The sequence below is a fragment of the Vulpes lagopus genome, chromosome 8, assembly GCF_018345385.1.
Source record: "Vulpes lagopus strain Blue_001 chromosome 8, ASM1834538v1, whole genome shotgun sequence".
Taxonomy (NCBI): Eukaryota; Metazoa; Chordata; class Mammalia; order Carnivora; family Canidae; genus Vulpes; species Vulpes lagopus.
Window position 1 is genome coordinate 128,974,563 of NC_054831.1, and position 19,467 is coordinate 128,994,029.

Consider the following 19,467-nt stretch of genomic DNA (forward strand, 5'->3'; position numbering starts at 1 on the left):
GGGAGAGGGCCAGGAGGGAGGAGGGAACGCAAGGGTGGGGGGGGGGGCGGGGGAGGGATCATTAATTCTGCAACAGGAGATCTGAGGCCTGGCCCTGCCTCAACTCACCACGTGGCCTTGGAGCTCCCATCTGCAAATAGCTACCCCGAAGTGTGCCAGATGCCAACATGCTTTACGTATCTCAACGCGCTCATTCCTCAGACCACTCTGTGAGATGGGAGCCCTTGCTAGCTCCACTTGACGGCGGGGGAAGCTGAGGCAGAGCAGAACCTCTTTGGAATCACACAGATAGGAATTGACGGTGCTAGAGATTGGGACCAGGTGCAGGGACCCCAGAGCCCACGTCCTGACACCCCCGCTCTCTGGCCTCATAGGGCACTGGGATTAGCTGAGATCAAAGAGTCACATTGAGGGCCCTCAAAATCTCACCAGCAAGGGGAAAACAGGCCACTTTTCATGCCACGGGCTGGGTGAGAGCATGGTCTCTGGGGCCAGGCAGGCCGGGTTCAAGTCCGGGGCCTGCCACATGTTAGTGATTTATCTCAGGCAAATGACTTAAACTGCTTGGTCCCTCTGTCCCCCCCATTTGTGAAGCCCTCCCCTTCCAAAGGAGACGGTGCAAAGATTAAATGAGCTGGTTCACATGACGGGCTTAGCATGGCATCTGGCCTGTGGTTAAGTGCTCCGAAAAGGAGAGCAATTATATTTTATGTAGTATTTGTCTAGTAACACAAGCACTTCTAATACACCGATCAAACGTGATAAATGCACAGAGAAAGCACAACTAACCCACCATGCGTGAGCAAAGGCATCCCGGAAGGTGGCCAAGTCTTAAGCAGGAGTGGTTTTGAGAAGACGAGGTGCTGGAGAAGGAGTCCTGGCAGAGAGAGCAGCGGGCAAGACGTCCCAGGGGCAGGGGAGAGCGTGACTCTCTGGGGACCCTCAAAGTCACCCTGCCTGTCCTGGTTGGGGTGCTATCCGGCCTCCCAGGTCCAGTCGCTGGCCATACCGGCGGCCTCCCTCCCGCCGGGGACCCCAGGGACTGGCCTGAGCTGCTCGGCACGTCTGCCCGCTGTATTAATTGCTAATCTCCCTCATTTTCTTCCCCTCTCTCTGCCGGGACTATCTCATTCCAAGCCCCCGTGCTAATCAGAAAGAAGGACAAATCCGCTATCTGCATTCTTTCCCACCGAACCAGGCTGCTCTGGGAGGCTAAAGCCCTGGCCTGCTGGGAAGCCCAGAAGGCCCAGGCTGGGGCCCCACGAGGATGAGGAGGAGGTGCAGGACACAGAGGAGGGCCAGCCCCTGCCCTCAGATCTGGAGGCTGGGACTCACATGCCCGTACAAAGAATCCACAGAAATCACAGGCTCTGAGCAGGACGGTTCCTTACTAACAAGTGGTCCGTGTCTTTCATGGCACAGATAGGGATACTGAGGCCCAGAGGGGAGGCATCTACCAAGGTCACACAGTGGGTGAGAAGCAGAGCCCGCAGGGAGCTCGGATCTCCTGAATTCCCAATTGGCTAAGCCAGACCTCCAGTCCCAGAAAGGAAATGGCCAACGCAGAGGATGGACATCTCTCATTCAGTTTCTAAGGAGGGCAGGGAGGAGCAGAGAGGAGAAAGCTGTCACTTACTAAGCTCTTACTATATGCCCGGCTTGGGGCTAGGTGTTTCCCACGAGCAAGGTCTCATTATTGCGCATACACACGGCCCCGTGTTCCTACAACCCACTAAGCCGGAGAAATGAGTTCTGATCCCTCTCTGCAAGGTAAGTAGTACCCGCCCCATCTTCTAGCTGAGGAAACCGAGGCTCAGAGAGCTCGTGTAACTTGCCTGTGGTCACACAGCAAGCAAGTAGAGAACCTGGTATCTGAACCCGGGGCTGTATGATCCTTCCCCTTGCACACGCTGCATCTGCATCAGACACTGGGTTAGGACTCGCGGCATGATTTGCTGCTGTCCGGTCAGCACCAGCTCCTACCCCTTCCCCGAGGGGTACTGTCTCCCCTGAAATGGACTTGGTTAGAGAGAGACAGCCGTGGACAAGTCTTTTTTGAGCCTCCCTGTATGCTGCGTTAATCACAGGAGCTAGGGAAACAAACTTGAAGGGAGTCGTAGGTAATGACATCCAAGTACCAACCGAAAGGATCAGCTGCCTCAAAAGCCTTTTGGAAAGAAAGCGCAGCTGCGTGTAATCAGGGTGCACGCGGCTGGGGGCTCACCAGTGGAGGCTGGAGGCCTACTACGTGCCGGACGCTGAGTTCTGACACCAAAATGAATCACCAGGCACTGGACACTGCTGCCTCGCCTGGGGCCCTACTGAAGAGCGTGGTCCCTGCCATCAGGTCGGTCCATGGGAGCATCCAGGCTCCCCTTCCCCCCTTGGTAGTGCCAGGCCTCACTCTGCCCGTGGGAGGCTTGCACCCATACCTTCTCAAGGTGTAAAGCCCAGGTTGCTGTGCATGTTCCCATGGTGGGCAAAAAAGAGGCCAACAGCAGCTCTGAGAGCGGCCCCCGACGCACATCTCGTGTCCAGACTCAGAGACATGGACCTAAGATGCTATCTTTCCAGAATCCCACCTGGTCCTCTAAGGAAGGAGAAAGGGCTAGGGTTACCCTCCTACATCGCCCTCGATGATTTAAAAAAAAAAAAAAGACCCTACAGTCACCCTGGGGGGGGGGCAGTTTATTGCTTATTCCCAGTTCCTGCACATAGGGATGACCTGCCTCCCTCAACCACAGTCTGGAAAGTTCCTGATCCCAGCTCGCCTCCCCTGCCCCCATCCCTTCCACCCAGGAAAAAGGGGCGCGAAAGGCAGAGAAATAAACAGGGGTCTGTTTTCACAGGAGATGAGGCTCTGTCCAGGCCTCTCCCTGTGGACTGGAGCTGAGCCTCTGATTGACGTGAGCAGGTGGTTTTGTTTGGCGAGGAGCTGCCAGGGGGGAAATAACTCAGCTTTTCCCACTGAGGTAGGTTAACTGTGGACAAAGGCAGAGCTGGATGTGAGAGCAGGATCTTGGCAGGGTCTGTCCCTCCGGGGGCTGGCAGGGCTCAGTGATGCCCAGGGCCCCACAGCCGGTTCTCTGAGCTTTGTGGCTCATCCTTGTTCCAGGGCCGGACTGGCTGGGAGTCAAGGGGAAAGGGCACTTGGAGTGTGAGGTCGCCTGATGAGCCGAGTGGACAGTACCCATCGCCCCCGCCCGGCACCCCGATCGGGGCTCCGAGGAGAGGCTTGTGGCACAGGGGTCTCTGGGAGAAACCGGGTATGGTGAAAACCAGTTGGGGAGGCCAGATGCTGCCAAATGGCATTTGGCTTCCAGGCCAAGAGAATGTGGCCAAAGACTCTGGCCCTTCTCACCCCTGAGCCCTGACCCCACGCCGTCACCATCGTTCATGGTGAGAAGTGGATATGTGGGTGGGTGGGGTGAGTCAGCTCTTCCCTGATCCTGGGGAAAACCACTCGGGCTCAGAGCCACGTCCGTCCAATCTGAGCCAGTCACTCCTTCCACCCTTGCTCATCTTCCCCGGGGGCCCGAGGAAGGGGAGAGCGGAGACAGCCTTTCCTGTCTTTTCTGCAGAAAAGGGGGCTCCCTGCACCCAGCATCCTTTCTTCCCAGGACCGGGGTCAGGGGGACATACTGCACTGTCCTGGACTAGAAACTAGCTCAGACATTTTCCAATGAATGGAAGGGAGAGTAGGAGAGGGAGGAGGAAAGCGATGGAAGAGACGGGAAGGGAGTCAGGTAGAGTTGGAGGCCAGGGCCCAGATGTGGGGTTGGGGGGATGGGGTAAGGATAAGCGTTTATTAAGCATCTACTATGGACCAGGCACTTTAGTCAAATTCTCCCTTTGTCCTCACAGCACCCCCTGAGACGTAGGGACTATCACTCCCGTTTTTCAGATGACAAAGATGAGGCCCAGAGAGGTTAAGCAAGCTGCCCCAGAGCCACACAGCAACTCAGGAAACGGGAGAACCAGAGCTCCACCCTGGAGCTGCTTGTTGGCAATGGGCCCGCCGTGTAGTTTCTCTTGCCCTCCCCGCTTTCCTCCTGCTTGGGGGTGGGGGGCTGCAGGAGAGACCCCCGGGGAGAGAGCAAGCCTGGAAGGGATGCTGAGAAGGACGGGGAAGGAAGCCCGAGGCAGAAGCGGCGCCCAGAAGGGAGGAGAAGGAAGGGCTGGGCGGGGCGCAGAGTCTTGCTCACTCGGCTGGGGGCTGGGGTTAAAGCCCCGTGTTCCTACAACCCACTAAGCCGGAGAAATGAATTCTGATCCCTCCAAAACCCAACCTTGGAAAATGTGCGAGAGAAGGGTCTCCTTTCAGGGGAGCAGGAAATCCTCCACACCTCCTCCCGATGCCCCGGTAATGCCAGGATGTCCCCAATCTGCTTTGAGGAATGGAGAGATTAAGAATAATAAAAAAATTGCAATAAAATACGTGTGAAGGAGGGGGTAATTGTGGACAAACGCAGCATTCAAATTCATTTTTCAGCTCTTTTACACACCATTTCAATCTTATTTTCTGCTTGTTAATGAGATCTTGTTGCCTGGGCTAGGCAAAACCTTCCAATATCGGGACGTAATTGCACATAATTTTCTCTCCTACCAGTGATTTGCATCAGTTTTTTAAAAATTCTGGGCTATTTAACACCCCACCATCCCCCTCCCCGTCTTCCTGCCTACAAATCTCCCACTCCCTCCTCCTTCCTCGTCCCTGGTCCAGCAAGACTCATTTTAAATGCTTATTATAAACGCAGTGTCGCCAATAAAGAGAAAAAAAAAAAACACAAGAGGAAGTGAGAGGGGAGAGAAACACAGGCAGCTTCCAGGGCCCACCGCATGAGGGGCACAGCTCGGGTCCCCAGAGCCAGCGGACGCATCCCGCTGAGGGTCAGCGCGGGGCCGTGTTAGAGTCCTGCCTCTGCCGCTCAGCCTCTCCGTGGCCCGCAGCAGGTTACTGACCCTCTCTGAGCCCGCATCCCCAGGCGGAGGGGGTCTGCGGAGCTTGAGGGACTTCGTAGAGCCCACGTGCTCCCATGGGATGCGGCGCCCTGTAGGTATTCAGCTGGTGGAGGGTCTCCCCTTGCTGGCTTGGCTCCCCCGGGGCCCTCCAAGGATGCCAGGGGGGCAATCTGCTGTGGCGAAGCCATCGGGACACCCCGCTTGTAAAGAAATGGAAATAAAGCCTCGAGCTTTACTCCTGCCCGGTTTAGGAAGAAGGGAAAGCTGAGCATGTGATGATTCGGATCCTGACCCTGCCTATGCCCCGTGGCTGCAGACCTGAGCGTCACCAGCCAGAGCACAGGCCCCACGGAAGGGGGCAGGGGGCAGATATGATGGAGCAGCGAGCACAGCGGGCTCTGGAGGCAGACCCTTCTAATCCTGGCTCTGCCACTTTCCAGAACCTACCACCGAGCCTGGCACAGGGTAGGCACATGGATGGATGGATGGATGGATGGATGAGCCTGGACAAGTTGGTCTCCTCATCTGTAAAGTGAAGGTCACAATATATGACCAAGCCTCCGGGAGTGAAAGTGGCTACAGCACGTAGCTCCGCCCAGGCCCGCCTGCCAGAAGCATCTATTCCACATTAACTGTCACTGTAGTGTGGGCAGAAGAGGGAAAGGAGGAAAAGCATCAAGGAGCCCAAAAGGACAAAGAGGCTTGTTTCACTGTGTTCGCGGCCATGTGAGTCGCCCCACACTTAGGGAGGACCCTTCATTAGTTCAGCGTGGGGGGAAATCGTCACGATCCCTCTTACAGGTTCCTTCCGGGTAAGCCCCAGACAGGAGCACGGGAGGCGATGAATGTGGGACATTACAAAGGAGCGACAGGAGTGGAGGTGGCGAGAAAGAAACACCCCCTTTCTGAGAGGCAGTGGCAGGGGCCCTTGGCTGGGGGTTTGGGGCTCTGGGGCCTGGTCCCGGCCCTGCCGCTAACCCGACTATGATTTAGGGCCGTATTCCCTCCCCTCGCCCCCCGCCACCCATCTGGGCCTCAGTTTCCACTTCCAACTCTGAGAGAATTTGCCTCTAAAAGGCCTGGGGGAAGAAGGAAGCTCAGGCCAAGGGCTACCCACCCTGCCCCCCCATACCCATGAGGACCCTAAAGAAGCCCCCGGCACAGGGCACCCTGCCCGAAACAACACAACCACCCTCCTCTCCTGGGTCTTTGCTGAGACTTTGGAGGGTGAGCAGTTGTGAGTGACTTTCTGAGCCTGTCTCCCCTCAAACTGGGAGCTCTCCAGCACAGCACTGGCTGCTATGGTCACCCCAGGGCATCTAAGGACAGTTTTTTCCGCTTCTGACTGTGAGCTCCCGAGGATGGGAGGGCACGGAGTCCTTCCTCTCTCGGACCAGGGGTCCCTCAGGGCAGGAGCTGTCTCCCCCATCAGACTGGGCAATGCCTAAGGGCAGGCATCCCAAGGGACCTGTGCATAGGTGTCCCCTCTGTAGCCCACTACCCTACCGGTGTGCCAGCATCACGTTACTCACTGCCATTCGGGCCACAGAAGCTTCCTGTTGCCCTAAGCTGTCCTGAGCTGTCTTCTAGAAGTGGTTTCCAAGGACCTCAGCCTAGGGGGTCTGCGGATCCTGGTTCCCAACATCTCACGGGCAGTAACCGACCCTCGAACAACTTGGGTTTGAACTGCATGGATCCATTTAATATACTCTGCCCTGGATCCTGGCTCTCACATGACACATAGCTAGGGAGGGAGGGCCCACCGGGTGCCGGGCGCTCTAATGAACAAATACAGGACGGCGTGGGAAATGTATTTTCTCTTCCTTTTGCTTCTCTTGGTAACATTTTCTCTAGTTTGCTTCCGTGTAAGAAGACAGGATAAAAGGAACAGAGCCTATAAACTAGGGACGCCTGGGTGGCTCAGGGGTTGAGCGTCTGCCTCCGGCCCAGGGCGTGATCCTGGAGTCCTGGGATCAAGTCCCGCATCGGGCTCCCTGCATGGAGCCTGCTTCTCCCTCTGCCTGTCTCTGCCTCTCTGTGTCTCTCATGAATAAATAAATAAATCTTAAAAAAAAAAAAAAAAGAACCTACAAAATAGGTGTCAGTGCACTGTGTGTCTCCTCAGTAAGGCTTTAGGGCAACAGCAGGTTATTTGTGAAGTTTTTTTTGCAGGGGTGGGGGGCCGGAGTCAAAAATTATAAATGGATTTTCAACAGTGGGGGGTGGTCGACACCCCTCATCCCCGCGTTGTCCAAGGGTCAACTGCACTGGTTTCCTTGCAGCTCTTCAGGAGGACCCTGTGCACAAAGCTGGGGACGTCCGTGTGCTGAGAGCCTAGTCCCTGATCGCGGGCTTTGCGGGTGGTTGCAGGGCTGGGCTACGAGGAAACCAAGCCTCCTCGGTGTCTGAACCTCTCGGAAGGCCTCTGCGCATGGGACTCAACTCTGCCCGTTGCCCACTAGCCTGAGGTCCTGGCCTCGGTCTTCTCATCCAACACATGGGTTGAATGAGCTTCCTCCTCCGCCAAGCCGGAGGGGAGAGGATTTCTTCTCGCTGCCAGCCAGCCTCCCAAAAAGAGGGGGAGCGTGCACGATCCTGAGGCAGGAAGGCAGTGCCAGTTACGATCTCAGGCTCTAGCAAGGGGGGAGCCGAATCCTGGCTTTTGCTGCCCAAGTAGTGAGTGTACAGGAAACCCTCAGAACAGGGTCCGAGTCACGGGGGCTCGAAAGTCTAGCTGTCCTTGTCAAAGTGGTATTAGACACGTCGCACGAACTTGCTGGTTTTTCGTGTATTGCCTGTCTGTCCTGCTCCACGCCAGCTCCGCGAGGGCAGGGGCTTCATCCCTTGCGTTCACTGTGCCTGGCCCAGTGCCTGGCACACAGCAGGCACTCCATACATAACTGGTATGCCAGAGCCAGGGTCCAGGGCAGAGCTGAATAAATGGCTTTTCCGTGGGATTCTGCTGGGCATTCTCTCCGTGGAGTCTCTGAGGCTTGACAGCTCCCACTTCCCAGGCTGCGTCTGAGACCAGGACCCGGGTCAGGCCCTGGGAAGGGGCACTTCTCCAGGCAGCAGCAAACTGGCCAGTGTGATGAGCGGGTGCTCAGCAGAGCCCCAACTTCACCCCCCAAGAGAATCCTCCTGGGCTTTTGTAAGAACAAGGGCCAAGGCCAAGGCCAAGGGTGGCAGGGGTGGGGACCAGCAGTCCCGGGTGAGGGGATACGTGCCAGCCCCACAGGCCAGGTGGAAGCCCCATCCCAGACAGAGCCCACCCCATCCCTCTTGCCCAGGTGGGCTCTGGAGAACCTCCCTGCTGTCGGGGGGACAGGCCCTAGGAAGAGGATCTGTCCTGGTGGAGGAGGCCACTCCCCACCCCTCCCGAGCCCAGAGACGTGCCGAAGAGGTGCAGTGGGGCTGCTCTGAGGGAGGACAGAGCATCCCGGGACTCACAAGCAGCAGGAACTTCTGTACAGACCCAGAAACGCCCCCTTGCTGCCTCCTTCCTCGGGGAAGCGTCAGAAGCTTAACCCCGGCAGTTCACATGGACAGAAGCACACCCAGCCTGCCCTCCGGTCCACCCTGCGCGCAGCCCCCTCTCCCTGCCAGCAGCTGTTCACCTCCTGGTCCCCTCTGCCCCTGTCAGACCCTCCATCTGTCTTCGCACCTTTGGTGGGAACCTCTGGGCAAGTCTCCGGAGTTGGCCCAATCCATCATGTCCTCATAACCTCCCTGCCTGGAGCGTGGGGAGGAAGCCTCCCCAGGGCCTCAGGGAGGAGAGGTGAGGGTCCAGCTCCGGCAGGGAGAAGGTCGGGCTACTGGCCGCTCACAGCAAGGACTGGGTTCTTTCCTCCGCCCTCCCTCCCTGAGGCTTGTTCTGGGCCCAAACAGTGCATGGGGCATCCTCACTCTTTATCCCATCGCTGAGCCACGCTCCAGAAGCCGGGGCCCCTTATTTGCTTGCCTCTCCTCTGCCCTGTGACAAAACTGCCCCTCTGTGGGGGAGGAACCTCAGCTCAGCCCACGCTGAGTCAGTGGGCTGCGAGGAACCGTAGTCAGCGAGCCAGGTGCCGGCACTCTCGGCTCTGGTTCGGCCCATGTGTCCCGGGCCCCCATCCATGAAGCGAGAAGGCGGGCCCACCCGATCTCGGCATCCCGCTTCAGATTTCCAAGTGATGCTCCTCCAACCTGTTTCGTACCGTGAGGCCAGGCCTGGACCACATCCTCACGGCCACGGTCGTGGGCACCCAGCCAGCTCTGAGTTCCTGTCCTGTCTCCGGACTCTGGAAGGTTGGCTCAGCCAGTTTGTCCTCAGTACCAACGACATGGAAGCCGCGGCTTTGAACCCCAAAGAGGCCAACTAGGTTCCAGCGGGTCAACATTCTGCTCCGCAGGCTGCGTCACCCCTGCCCCATAACACGGGGCCTGAGAGGACTTGGAGCATTGCCGTTAGGAGCTCTGCGCCCAGCAGCTCCTGTTCCCTGGCCCTCAGCTCTGCCCCGGACCTGGCCTAAGTGCTTTATGCTCGTCTGCTCGTACCATCCTCAACAGCCCCATGAGATAGAAGCTGGTGTCATCCCCGTTTCACGGATGGGAAAAATCGAGGCAGACAGACGAAAAGGGATCTTCCCCATAAATAAATGACGACACTAACATGCAGTTGGCTCTCAACCACGCTCCCTAACAGAGGTGAACAGCGATGAACCCAAACCACGCAGAGAACTGACATTCCTGGGAAGGTTTTAGAACAGAGTTTGGTGATTTTTTTTTTTCTGTCAGGGCCAGACAGCAAATATTATTTGCCTCATGGGCCATGAGGTCTGTTTAGAAATCCCTCCGCTCTGGTGTTGTACCCCCCAGAGCTGCCATAAATATGTAAATAAATGGGCATGGCTGTGTGTCAATAAAGCTTTATTGACAAAAACAGGAAGCTAAATGGATATGGGCCAGCGGGGGGGGGGGGGGGGGGCGGTGCTGTAGCTGACCTTCCCTTTAACCCTCTTTTTCCTTCAAGTAACAGGTTTTTCATATGAATTGTATCATCCTGGCAATGGAGGGGGGGTGGTTGGCAAGAGGACCGATGTCTGTTTGGCCCCTATTTCATGCTGGCTCGGTGCTAAGGCTTCGGCCCGTCAGCGTGCTGAATTCAGAGAACACCCTTCCTAGGAGGTTAGCAACACCTGGTTTCATGGCTCTTTAGTTCGGCGATGGATAAACAGAGGCTCAGAGATGCTAACTTCCCAACGCCCTGTGCAGTGGAGCTGGGATTTGAACCCCCCACCCCACCCCGCAAGCCTCCACGTTTCCTGCCGAGCTACAGCTGTTCCGAGGAGCTTGCACCATGCGTGTTCCCTCAGAAGGTGGGAGGCAGGGTGAAACCAGCTTTGGATTTCCTCCCTGGATATTTAGAGTCTGCTGAAGCCACAGAAAGGAACCCTCAAAGTCACGAGGATCACCGAGCCCTGCTCCCCAAGCCCACCAGTCCCCACCAGTGGCCTCGGCACCGTCTTTCTGAGTTGATCTAAGTGGGGGGGGGGGTACTCATGACTTCTAACAGCAGGGGCAGGCGGCGAGGGACCCCACCAGCAACCAATGGTGCAGGAGTCAAGGAGCTCCAAGACCCACGGGGAGCAGAGTTCCCAGCCTGGAACCTCAGCTGTGTTTCCCTCCGCCGGCGGGATGCGGTCCTCAGAGGTCACTCCCGGGGGAAAGGCAAGAGACAGAGCCCAGGATGGAACCCAGGCAGGAAGGACTCCCGGTTCTAGAACAAAGCCCGAACCACAGTCCGCATCCCGTGGGAAAGGGAACAAGGCCTCCCCCAACGCGCTGTCTGAAAATGCCTGGCTCTCCCGGCCCGAACAGCCCCGAGGTGGGTGGGGGGCCAGGTTCAGAAGCTCTGAGGGGGCACGTCTATAATGCAGTATGTGTTTCCAGAACAAACCCTGCCTGCTGGGTCACCCAGGCCCGCAGCCCGCTGAAGATAAACCCAGGGCGTAGGACCCCAGATACTGACCAGCGAAGGTGGAAGGAGCACGCCCCTTCCCACTGTAACTCTCTCAAGGTACCCGAGAGCCCGTGCCTTGCCGGACACCAGTCTGGTGAGGCCACCTACCTGGGGGGACAGGCCGTTGCTGACGGGGTTCATGTGGTTGGAGGACGCCGCCGGGTTCATGAAGCTGTCCGAGTAGCTGGAGAAGCTGTGGCGGGCTCCGTAGGCCGAGCTGGTGTCCGCGGCTGCGGCGGCCGCCGCCAGCCCCCCCTGGTGCATGGTGGACGGCGGGAGGGGCTGGGGCCGGTGCACCGTGCTGCCCCCGTCTGCGGAGAGACGCGGGAGAGGGCCTGAGCGGGTGGCCCCAGCCCAGATGGTGGGCGTCAAGGGGCAGGGAAAGAGCCACCTGCTTGGAGAACGAGCCACGAGCCTCCTCCTCCCAGTTTCCATCCAGTGGAGGGAGGGGGGGGGACCAGCTACTCCCACTGCTCAGGTCGGGACAAGCTGGCTTCTGGGCAGGACAGGCACTAGGGACCAGCCGAGTCTTGACCGACGGCTAACGACGTTCCACAAAAGCTCGAGGCAACTGGGCACCAGTCATGTTGCTCTGCGTCTGGCACATAGTAGGTGCTCGATAAACGTCACCTGGACTCGAAGTCAGACCTTGCTGGGGATTCTGTTAATCTACCCAGGCCTGTCCCTGTGCCCAGCGTTTTGTGGCCACCAACCATTTGCCAGGGGCCTTTACAAGTATAAGGGTCTGAAGCAAGAATACGAGTCCCCTTTTACAGACGAAGAAACCGAGGCTTGGTGGGGTCGGGGCACTGGTGCAAGGTGACAAGGCCAGTGAGTGGTGGGGCCAGGGTCTGAGCTGCTCTTCTGTTTCCAGCTGGGGGGCCGCTGTTCTGCTCTGTGAGGGTTCCTCCTCGCAGCCTTTTAGGCCATGGGACAATCATCCTCTATTTTTCATCAGAAATCATAGGGAGGGGGAAAAATCCTAGGGAGGGTCGCCTGGCTCTCTCCTCGGCTTCCAGAACTCCAGCCTGCCAGCCCTTATGGAGACAGCAGGTGGAGGGGGACTTCATGAGTCAGATGTTAAGTAGTGGGACTGCTAATGTGTGCCAGGGGTGGGGAGGAAGACAGAGGGAGGGAGGGCAGGATGGAGGGAAGGTCCAGCGAGGGAGGGGGGAAGCCTCGAATGTCACTTCTGCATGTGACTTTACAGCTTGAGAAGCCCCATCCAAAGGGCTGCTGTGCATCCTCAGGCTCCTCGGCTCCCTTGACAGAAGCAAGAAATTCAAGGGCAGGACCTCATTTTTTTTTTTGTCTTAATGGTCCATCCATATGCAAAGAGACGAAGGGTCATTTAAAAAAAAAAATAGCCCTGGGACACCTGGGTTGGCTCAGTTGGTTGAGGTCTGACTTCAGCTCAGGTCACGATCTCCGGGTCCTAGGATCGAGTCCCGAGTTAAGCCCCACTTCAAACCCTACATAGGGTTCGGCGCTCATCAGGGGAGTCTGGCCCTCCCTGTAGCCCCCCGCCCCGTGCTCTCTCTCTCTCTCTCTCATATTAATAAATAAAACCTTTAAAAATAGCTCTTATGATTCCTTCTTGGTGGAGGAATTGGGGTGGGGGAGACAGGGCGGGGCGAGGCGCCAGGACACGCCTGCGTACTCACCTTGGGAGATGGTGGTGGTGGGGTAGGTGGAGTCCGGCAGCTGGTAGGGGGGCAGCGTGGGCATGCCGGTGGGCGGGAAGCCCCCGGGCAGGAGGTGGTTGAAGGCCGCCAGCTGGTTGGCTCCTGCCTGCTTACGCCAACGGGCGCGGCGGTTGCTGAACCAGACCTGGGGGTGGGAGAGTGGAGAGGCTCAGCCGGGCCCGGGCGGGGAGCTGAGGCACGGCGAGGACGGTCCCCGAGCCATCCCTCACCCTCCGACCAGCGGGCAGGGCACGTCCACGGGCGTGATCGCATCCTGTCCTCTCCACCGCCCCATCGGGGGGTTATTATTGTTGTCCCCATTTTACGGACGAGCAAACGGAGACGCGGAGACAGGGGCCGACTTGCCCAGGAGGCAGGGTGAGTCCGGGTGCCTCTCGGTGCGGCGTCCTCTCCACGGCCGCTGCTCCTGCCCCCACGGGCGTCCTTGTTCTAACACACACCTGCCCTCACCTCCTCCAGGAAGCCCCGTGTCTGGAACCCACGTGAGCGAGACCTACCCGCCAGACTCAGATGTGCCGGCTAGTTCACCAGTTCACCGTGGAGCCAGAGGCCTGCCTCGCTCACCCGCCGGGGCCTTGATCAGAAAACCCACCTCACACGGACACAACAGGCATTGATAAAGCATCCGTGGAGAAAGAACCTAACACGTTCGAGGCTTCCTCTGCTCCAGGCCCTGTGCTAGTGCCCCACGTCTGTCCATAGGGAGACCCATGAGACCTGCCCTCCTCTTCCCATTTTACAGAAGGGGAAACGGAGGCTCCCAGAGGTCAAATAATTTGCCCAAGGCTGCGCAGCTCGCTGTGATGAAGCTGAGGTTCAATCTTAAATCAGTCCGAGTTTCTAAAACCAGCTTGTCTGGATTTGCGATGAGTTCTGGGCCAGAAAAGGACCATGAGTGTGGGACCCTGGGGCTGCTTCCGGGGGGCCCTTTCCTACCTCTGGGCTTTGCACATGCTGTTCCTTCCAACCCACACACTCTTCCCGCAGCCGATTCCTCAACCAGCGGGCTCAGCTGCAACGCCTCCTCCTCTCTGATTCCCTAATCACTGCATCTAAGGCAAGTTCAGGCAGGTGGGGCCTCCTCTCCGGGGGCCTCCGGCTTCCCCATGAGCCTCCACACACATGCAATTAATCTATGCATTTGTTTCTTGGCGATGCTTCTGTCTCCCCCTCAGGCTCCAGGCCCCTTGGGTGGGGGCCATGTGTTCCTTGCTTTCTGCTTATGGCTCCCTAGGTGCTCACAGAATGCTTGTTGAATGAATGAATGAATGAATGAATGAATGAATGAATGAATGAACCAATGAACAAGGGAATGCAGAGATGGCCCTGGTGGGTCTTCCCCAGAGCTGGTGCTACCCGGCTCAGCTGGGAGCCCCCCACCGCAGTGGGGTGAAGACCTCGACCTCTCTTGGTGCGGGATCCCCGGACAGCCCCCCTCCCAACCTGTAGCCCATGCCTGCAGACCCGGGGAGGCCAGTCTCAGCTGGGTGGTGGTGGGGGGTGCTCATGTGCCCCTTTTGTTTTCCAGATCCTTCTGCAGGAGGGAAGCTATGTTTAGCTCTCCGAGCCAGATGACCACAGCAGCTGGCTCAGATGCGTTCAGGACGCGCAGAGAAAGGAGATGAGGCCAGTCGGGAGTGAAACTGGCTCTGGATAGAAATGAAGGTCTCGGCTTCTCCGCACTCCCCGGGGCACTGAGGGCCTCCCCCGGGGGGTCCTGGTGGGGTGGATGCCCCCATCAGACCGAGGGTCTTCTGAACTGGCGAGGAGTGGGCAGTGCAGTGTTTCCTCGCTCGCTGCTCCTCGGGGACAGTGAGGGGGTGGGGGGCTCATGCGTGTTTCCGTTCAGTGTTTCCCAGCCCACGCGGGAGGGACATCCCGGGGGGCAGCGACGCAGACACGAAAGAGCCCTGACCCACTTTACCTGTCCCCAGGCCTCTGGGCGTGTGGAGGACAAGGTCGGGGCTTGGGTGCTGGCTAACACCTGCTACGCTCCCTTCTAGCACAGAGAGGAGTCCTGTGGGGGTGTTCTCCCGCCCGACTTCGGTCTTCCCCGGCGGGTGTGCGTGTTCCCAGCTGCCTTCCTTACGTGACTTATGGTAAAACATACTGATTTTATTTTAAAAGTAAATAACGCCGGGACGCCTGGGTGGCTCAGTGGTTGAGCGTCTGCCTTTAGCTCAGGTCGTGATCCCGGGGTCCCGGGATCGAGTCCCGCATCGGGCTCCCCGCAGGGAGCCTGCTTCTCCCTCTGTGTCTCTGCCTCTCTCTCTCTCTCTCTCTCTTTGTGTCTCTCATGAATAAATAAATAAAATCTTAAAAAAAAAAGTAAATAACGCTACGGGTAATAGGCGTATACAGCAACGATCTTGAAGTGGGTGTGGGACCCCCGCTCCCACGCGGCACCCTGCGCCTCGCTGTTCTTTATGCGTGGGTCACCCTTCCCTCGAATCAAGAATACTAAAGGCAGGTGAAAGGGTCCTCCCCTGCCATCCTTCCTCGTCTTTTCCTTCTCCTTCCCTCCTTCCTTATGTCCCGTCTTCTCATCTCACGCCTCTGCCGTGACTCTGCTCGGTGCCAAGCCAGATGCTAAGGATAAGAGAGCTGAACAGAATAGTCGTAGCCCGCAAGCTGCCCCCTGCTTGGGCACACAGCCGGCAAGGCCAGGGATGGCCGCTTCCCCGTGCGGTAAGCTCAGGGGACATACAGGTTCCAGGAGGAGGTCCGAGGACGGGCTTCCACTTCACCTATCAGAATCCGGGAGGACTTCCTGGAGGACAGGACATGCCCTCTGTGCTGTCAATTCTCTTGCCTCTTCCTCCTTTCTTGTCCTGCTTGCCCAGGGAAGTCTCCATCCCATCCCAGCAGGCACCTCCCTCCTCCCCTGGCTAAGAGCGGGGACGCTGGAGCCGGACAGCCTGGGCTTGAATCCTGCCTCTAACTCCTAGCTGAGATGAGCAAATCCCGTCATCCCCTCCATGCGTTTATTTCTTTGTTGCCTGATAACGGCTTCCCCCTCCTGCGGTCCCAGATCTCAAATGACTTAACGCCGGCAACATCTACGCGTGTCACTCCGCTCGAAAGCCGCCGATGGCTGCGCTGAAAGAGCTCTTAGCCAGCATCCGGCACAAGCTGCCCATTCCCAGGTAGGGGATGGGGGCTCCGGGGCGGGGGGTCGGGACAGGGGTAGCCCCAGCACCCACCCAGAAGCCCTGATCGGGGCTGCATCCTTGGAGAGCAGAGGGGGAGCACCCTGGGAGCTGGGTAGGAGCACTACACTCATCATCTCCTGTTATGGAAAGATTCAGTCTCGGGTGTTAATCAGTGAGTCCTGCTGGCGCTTCCTAAATGGGGTCCCAGGCAGGGTGGCTTCTGCTTCTGGAGGAAAACACAGAGGCTCGGAGATCCTGGCACTTGGGACACAGTGGATTCGTTTACCTCCAAGGAAGATGTACGGTTGGCCCCTAATTGTTTAACAGGGAAGGTGCTTCCAGAGAAAGTTCTCGGTCCCCAGGCATGTGTCCTCCTGCCTGACCCCCATCCCCACGCTTCCTGGTGGCTTGCTGCCAGCTGAGACAGGGGTGTCTCCCCCCACCCCCAGACATCAGCGATGCCAAGTAACACCCCGTGGGCTTCAAAAGCGGGGCTGGAGCAGAGCCAGAGGGAGGTAACGCGTTTGAGTTAGCAGAGCCCCGCCTGGCATGTTTACCTGTTTGCCTCGTTCTCTGGGCTGCCAGCTCCGTGGCAGCGGGGATTTCTGTCCCCCGAGTCCCCAGCACCTAGAACAGCGCCCGGCACCCAGCAGGTGCTCCTAAGGGAGTGCCGGGTGGATGAACTGGGCATTTCCAGGGCAGCCAGAGAGGCCACCCGTCAAGAACGGGTGGAGTTCAATATGAATGTACCCCACTGACGGCGCTTCTGTGTGCCGGGCCCTTCCTCACTTGGAGGGCGTGTGTTTTCACATGTAAGCATTCAGCCCCTAGAACAGGAAGGGCTATTGCCGTCACCTCTGCTCTGCAGACGCGAGAACTAAGGCCAGGAACTGAGCCCGCTTGGAAACGCTCCACTTTTCCCACCATCTCGTGGGGCCACTGAGGTGACACGTCCCAGGACTGCAAAATCCATAATCCAAACACCACAGACCCTTAGAAACAGATCCAAGATCCCCAAACCATAGGATCTGGGCAGCGCTCGGGAGGCTCTGAGTTCCCGGCCCTACTCTCCACAGCAGGAGCCCCCTCACCAGGGTTTCGGATCGCCTGGACAGTGTACTTTGGCTTGAACGCTGCTGGTAACGGGGATCTCATCACTTCAAAAGGCAGTTCTGATTGTTAATAGATAAGGATCCTAGAACTTTAAGGAGCCTTAGGGATCATTTAGTTCCTTGCCTTTACTTATAGATGGGAAATGAGGTCTCAGGGGGGAAACTGATCTGTGGAAGGTGATACAGCTGATCAGAGTCAGAGACCAATGGACACCCCAGCCTGTGGCTCCCAGTCCCACCTTCTGGAGCCTCTTAGCTGCATCCTCCAAAATCTCTTCTCCAGGCCAAATGTTCTATCATTCCTGTCTTGATTTGTTGTTGGTGGTGGGGTTTTTTGGGTCAACCTTTGTTCATTCTTTAAAAATTCAACATATCCTGGCCCCTCCTCTACTGGGATCAAGCTAAGTTCTCAGGCTAAGGTTGGGAAGACTCACTGCCCACAGGATGATAGAGGAGTCAGCATGTGCAAGAGCTCTGCCCCGGCCCCCTCGCTATGGGTTTCCCCAGGCTCTGGCTGCGCCCCCTGTTCCCAGCCCCCCTCCCTCCTTGGACCTTGAGTGACACCTGTTTCTGGGTCCCCTGGGCCAGTAAAAGCACTGCCCTGACAGCCAGGAAATTTTACAAGGAGCGGTCAGGCTTCAAGGTGGTGGGAAGCAGCCGCGGCCGCCAGACGTGGGAATGAGAAAGCACCCAGGAATGTGCCCAGGAGAACAGCTGCAGGAGGATCAGAGCCGGGGGAGGGAGGCCCGGAGCCCAGGGCAGGCTCAGATGTCAGCCTGGAGAGGAGGGGAGGGAATGAGATGAGCTGGCTGCTGCCGCCTGCCCCCGTCCCCTGGGGGTCTCCCTCAAAGGCAGCCAAGGACCCCCCACTCCAGGGGTTGGGGGTGGGGAGGGTGGAGGGAGGTGCCCCAGCTCCTGGAGCACTTACGCGACAACTTGCTTCTAGAACTTTCCCTACTGCTTTCAGATCCCAGGCTCTGAGTCAACTTCTTCCTTCCCCACGGGAAGAACTTGGGCTTTGGCATCGGCCAGGCTGAGTTCCGGGCCCAGTTCAGCCCCAGCTGAGCTCTGTGCCCCTGGACTTGTCGCTCCCCTGAGGCTGTTTCTGCACCTGTGGCCCACCTGTGGGCGCCTTCCTCACGGTCTGAGGTTCCACTAGGTCACGTGTGAGGTGGGAACAAAGCGGGCGCCCAGCAAAGGCTGGTTCTCTTCATCTGGGAGGCCCCAGGGAGCAGTTTAGGGCAGCCCCTCCTACAGACCCGCCTCGCTCGCTTACGGGACGACAGGCCAGGAATGGGTTCCCACAGGAGCTACACGTCACGACCCTGGGCCTTCCTCCTGCACCTGGCATGGGAGGCTGCTGGCCAGGGTGCAGGTGAGGGGCAGGCCATGCCCAGGCAGGCTCTGCTCCCTCTCCACCCTCCCTTCCCCCAGCCCCACTGATGGGGACCCACACACTTGAGGGCGTGGGGGGGGTTCGAGTCTGCACACCCTCCCTCTGATGCTCCTAACCCCCCCAGGACGTGCCCGCTCTGTGTGCTCGCATGCTGCCTGCAACGGGAAACTCTTTACCCGTCTTAAGAAGCTGGGCCCTTCAGAAATCTTCCTCCTAAACACTTCCTCCCCTCATCAGAGATTCAGAGACGTTCACGCTTCCTGAACCCTGTCTTCTGGAGGAAGGATGAGCGCGATCCAGCAGGCCCCACTGCACATCCTGGCTTCCCTGGGCCGTCCGCCACTTGCTCAGCCCCTCAACCCACGCTTGCCGCCCACTTACTCTGCATCAAGTGTCAGTGGCATTACTGCCTCCAAGGTCCCTGGACCACCTGCCGCAGAACCCGCTGGGGGCCCGCTGAGCCCTGGGATGCCGGCCACCCCCACCTCCTCGGTTGCCCCCTCTTCACCATGCCTGCGGTGCAAACCCCCAGGACGCCGCCTCACCTGGACCCGCGCCTCGGTCAGCTTGGTTCTCTGAGCCAGCTCCTCGCGGGTGTAGATGTCCGGGTAGTGAGTCCTCTCGAAGGCCTTCTCCAGCTCTTCCAGCTGCTCCGCCGTGAAGGTGGTCCGGCTACGGCGCTGCTTGCGCTTCAGAGGGAGGTCGGGTTCCGACTCCACGTCCGAGCCCTCGTCCAGCCGGTTCCCTGCAGCCAGGCGAGAGGGAAGGACAGGGTGGGGGGGCTAGTGAGACGGAGAGGTGCTTGGCGCCCACCTTCTGACCCACCGCTGCGTTGACAATCAGATCCCTCTTGAACACAAGGAGACAGTATGCTTCCCACAGCACTGTTTACCAGAGTGACGGGTGGGAAGCAACCTCCATGCCCAGCCTTAGGGGATTGGTCAAATACTTTACGGCATGATCTTTTTTTTTTTTTCCAATCCCCTATAGGTGGGTATTTAGATTAGCTCCACTGGCACAGAAGAATGTCCAGGACATAGGACTCGGAGTAGTTTCATGATGAAATCCATTCGCTGAAATTTTCTAGGGCTATATTCTCCAAAATCAGAGAGTTCGGCTGTGCATGAACTCCTCCACA

At 58.1% G+C, this 19,467-nt stretch overlaps 1 protein-coding gene across 3 annotated transcripts in view; it reads right to left on the bottom strand.

Annotated features, from left to right (window-relative positions):
* PAX7 (paired box 7) overlaps positions 1 to 19,467 on the bottom strand; it is a 97,216-nt gene that overhangs the window by 25,878 nt on the left and 51,871 nt on the right. For all 3 annotated transcript variants that reach the window (XM_041767340.1, XM_041767341.1, XM_041767339.1), the window contains exons 5-7: positions 18,875 to 19,074; positions 12,628 to 12,793; positions 11,072 to 11,274 (exon numbers count right to left, since the gene is read on the bottom strand). In XM_041767340.1, the coding sequence (XP_041623274.1) occupies positions 11,072 to 11,274; positions 12,628 to 12,793; positions 18,875 to 19,074 (569 nt within the window). The remainder of the gene's footprint in view (positions 1 to 11,071; positions 11,275 to 12,627; positions 12,794 to 18,874; positions 19,075 to 19,467) is intronic.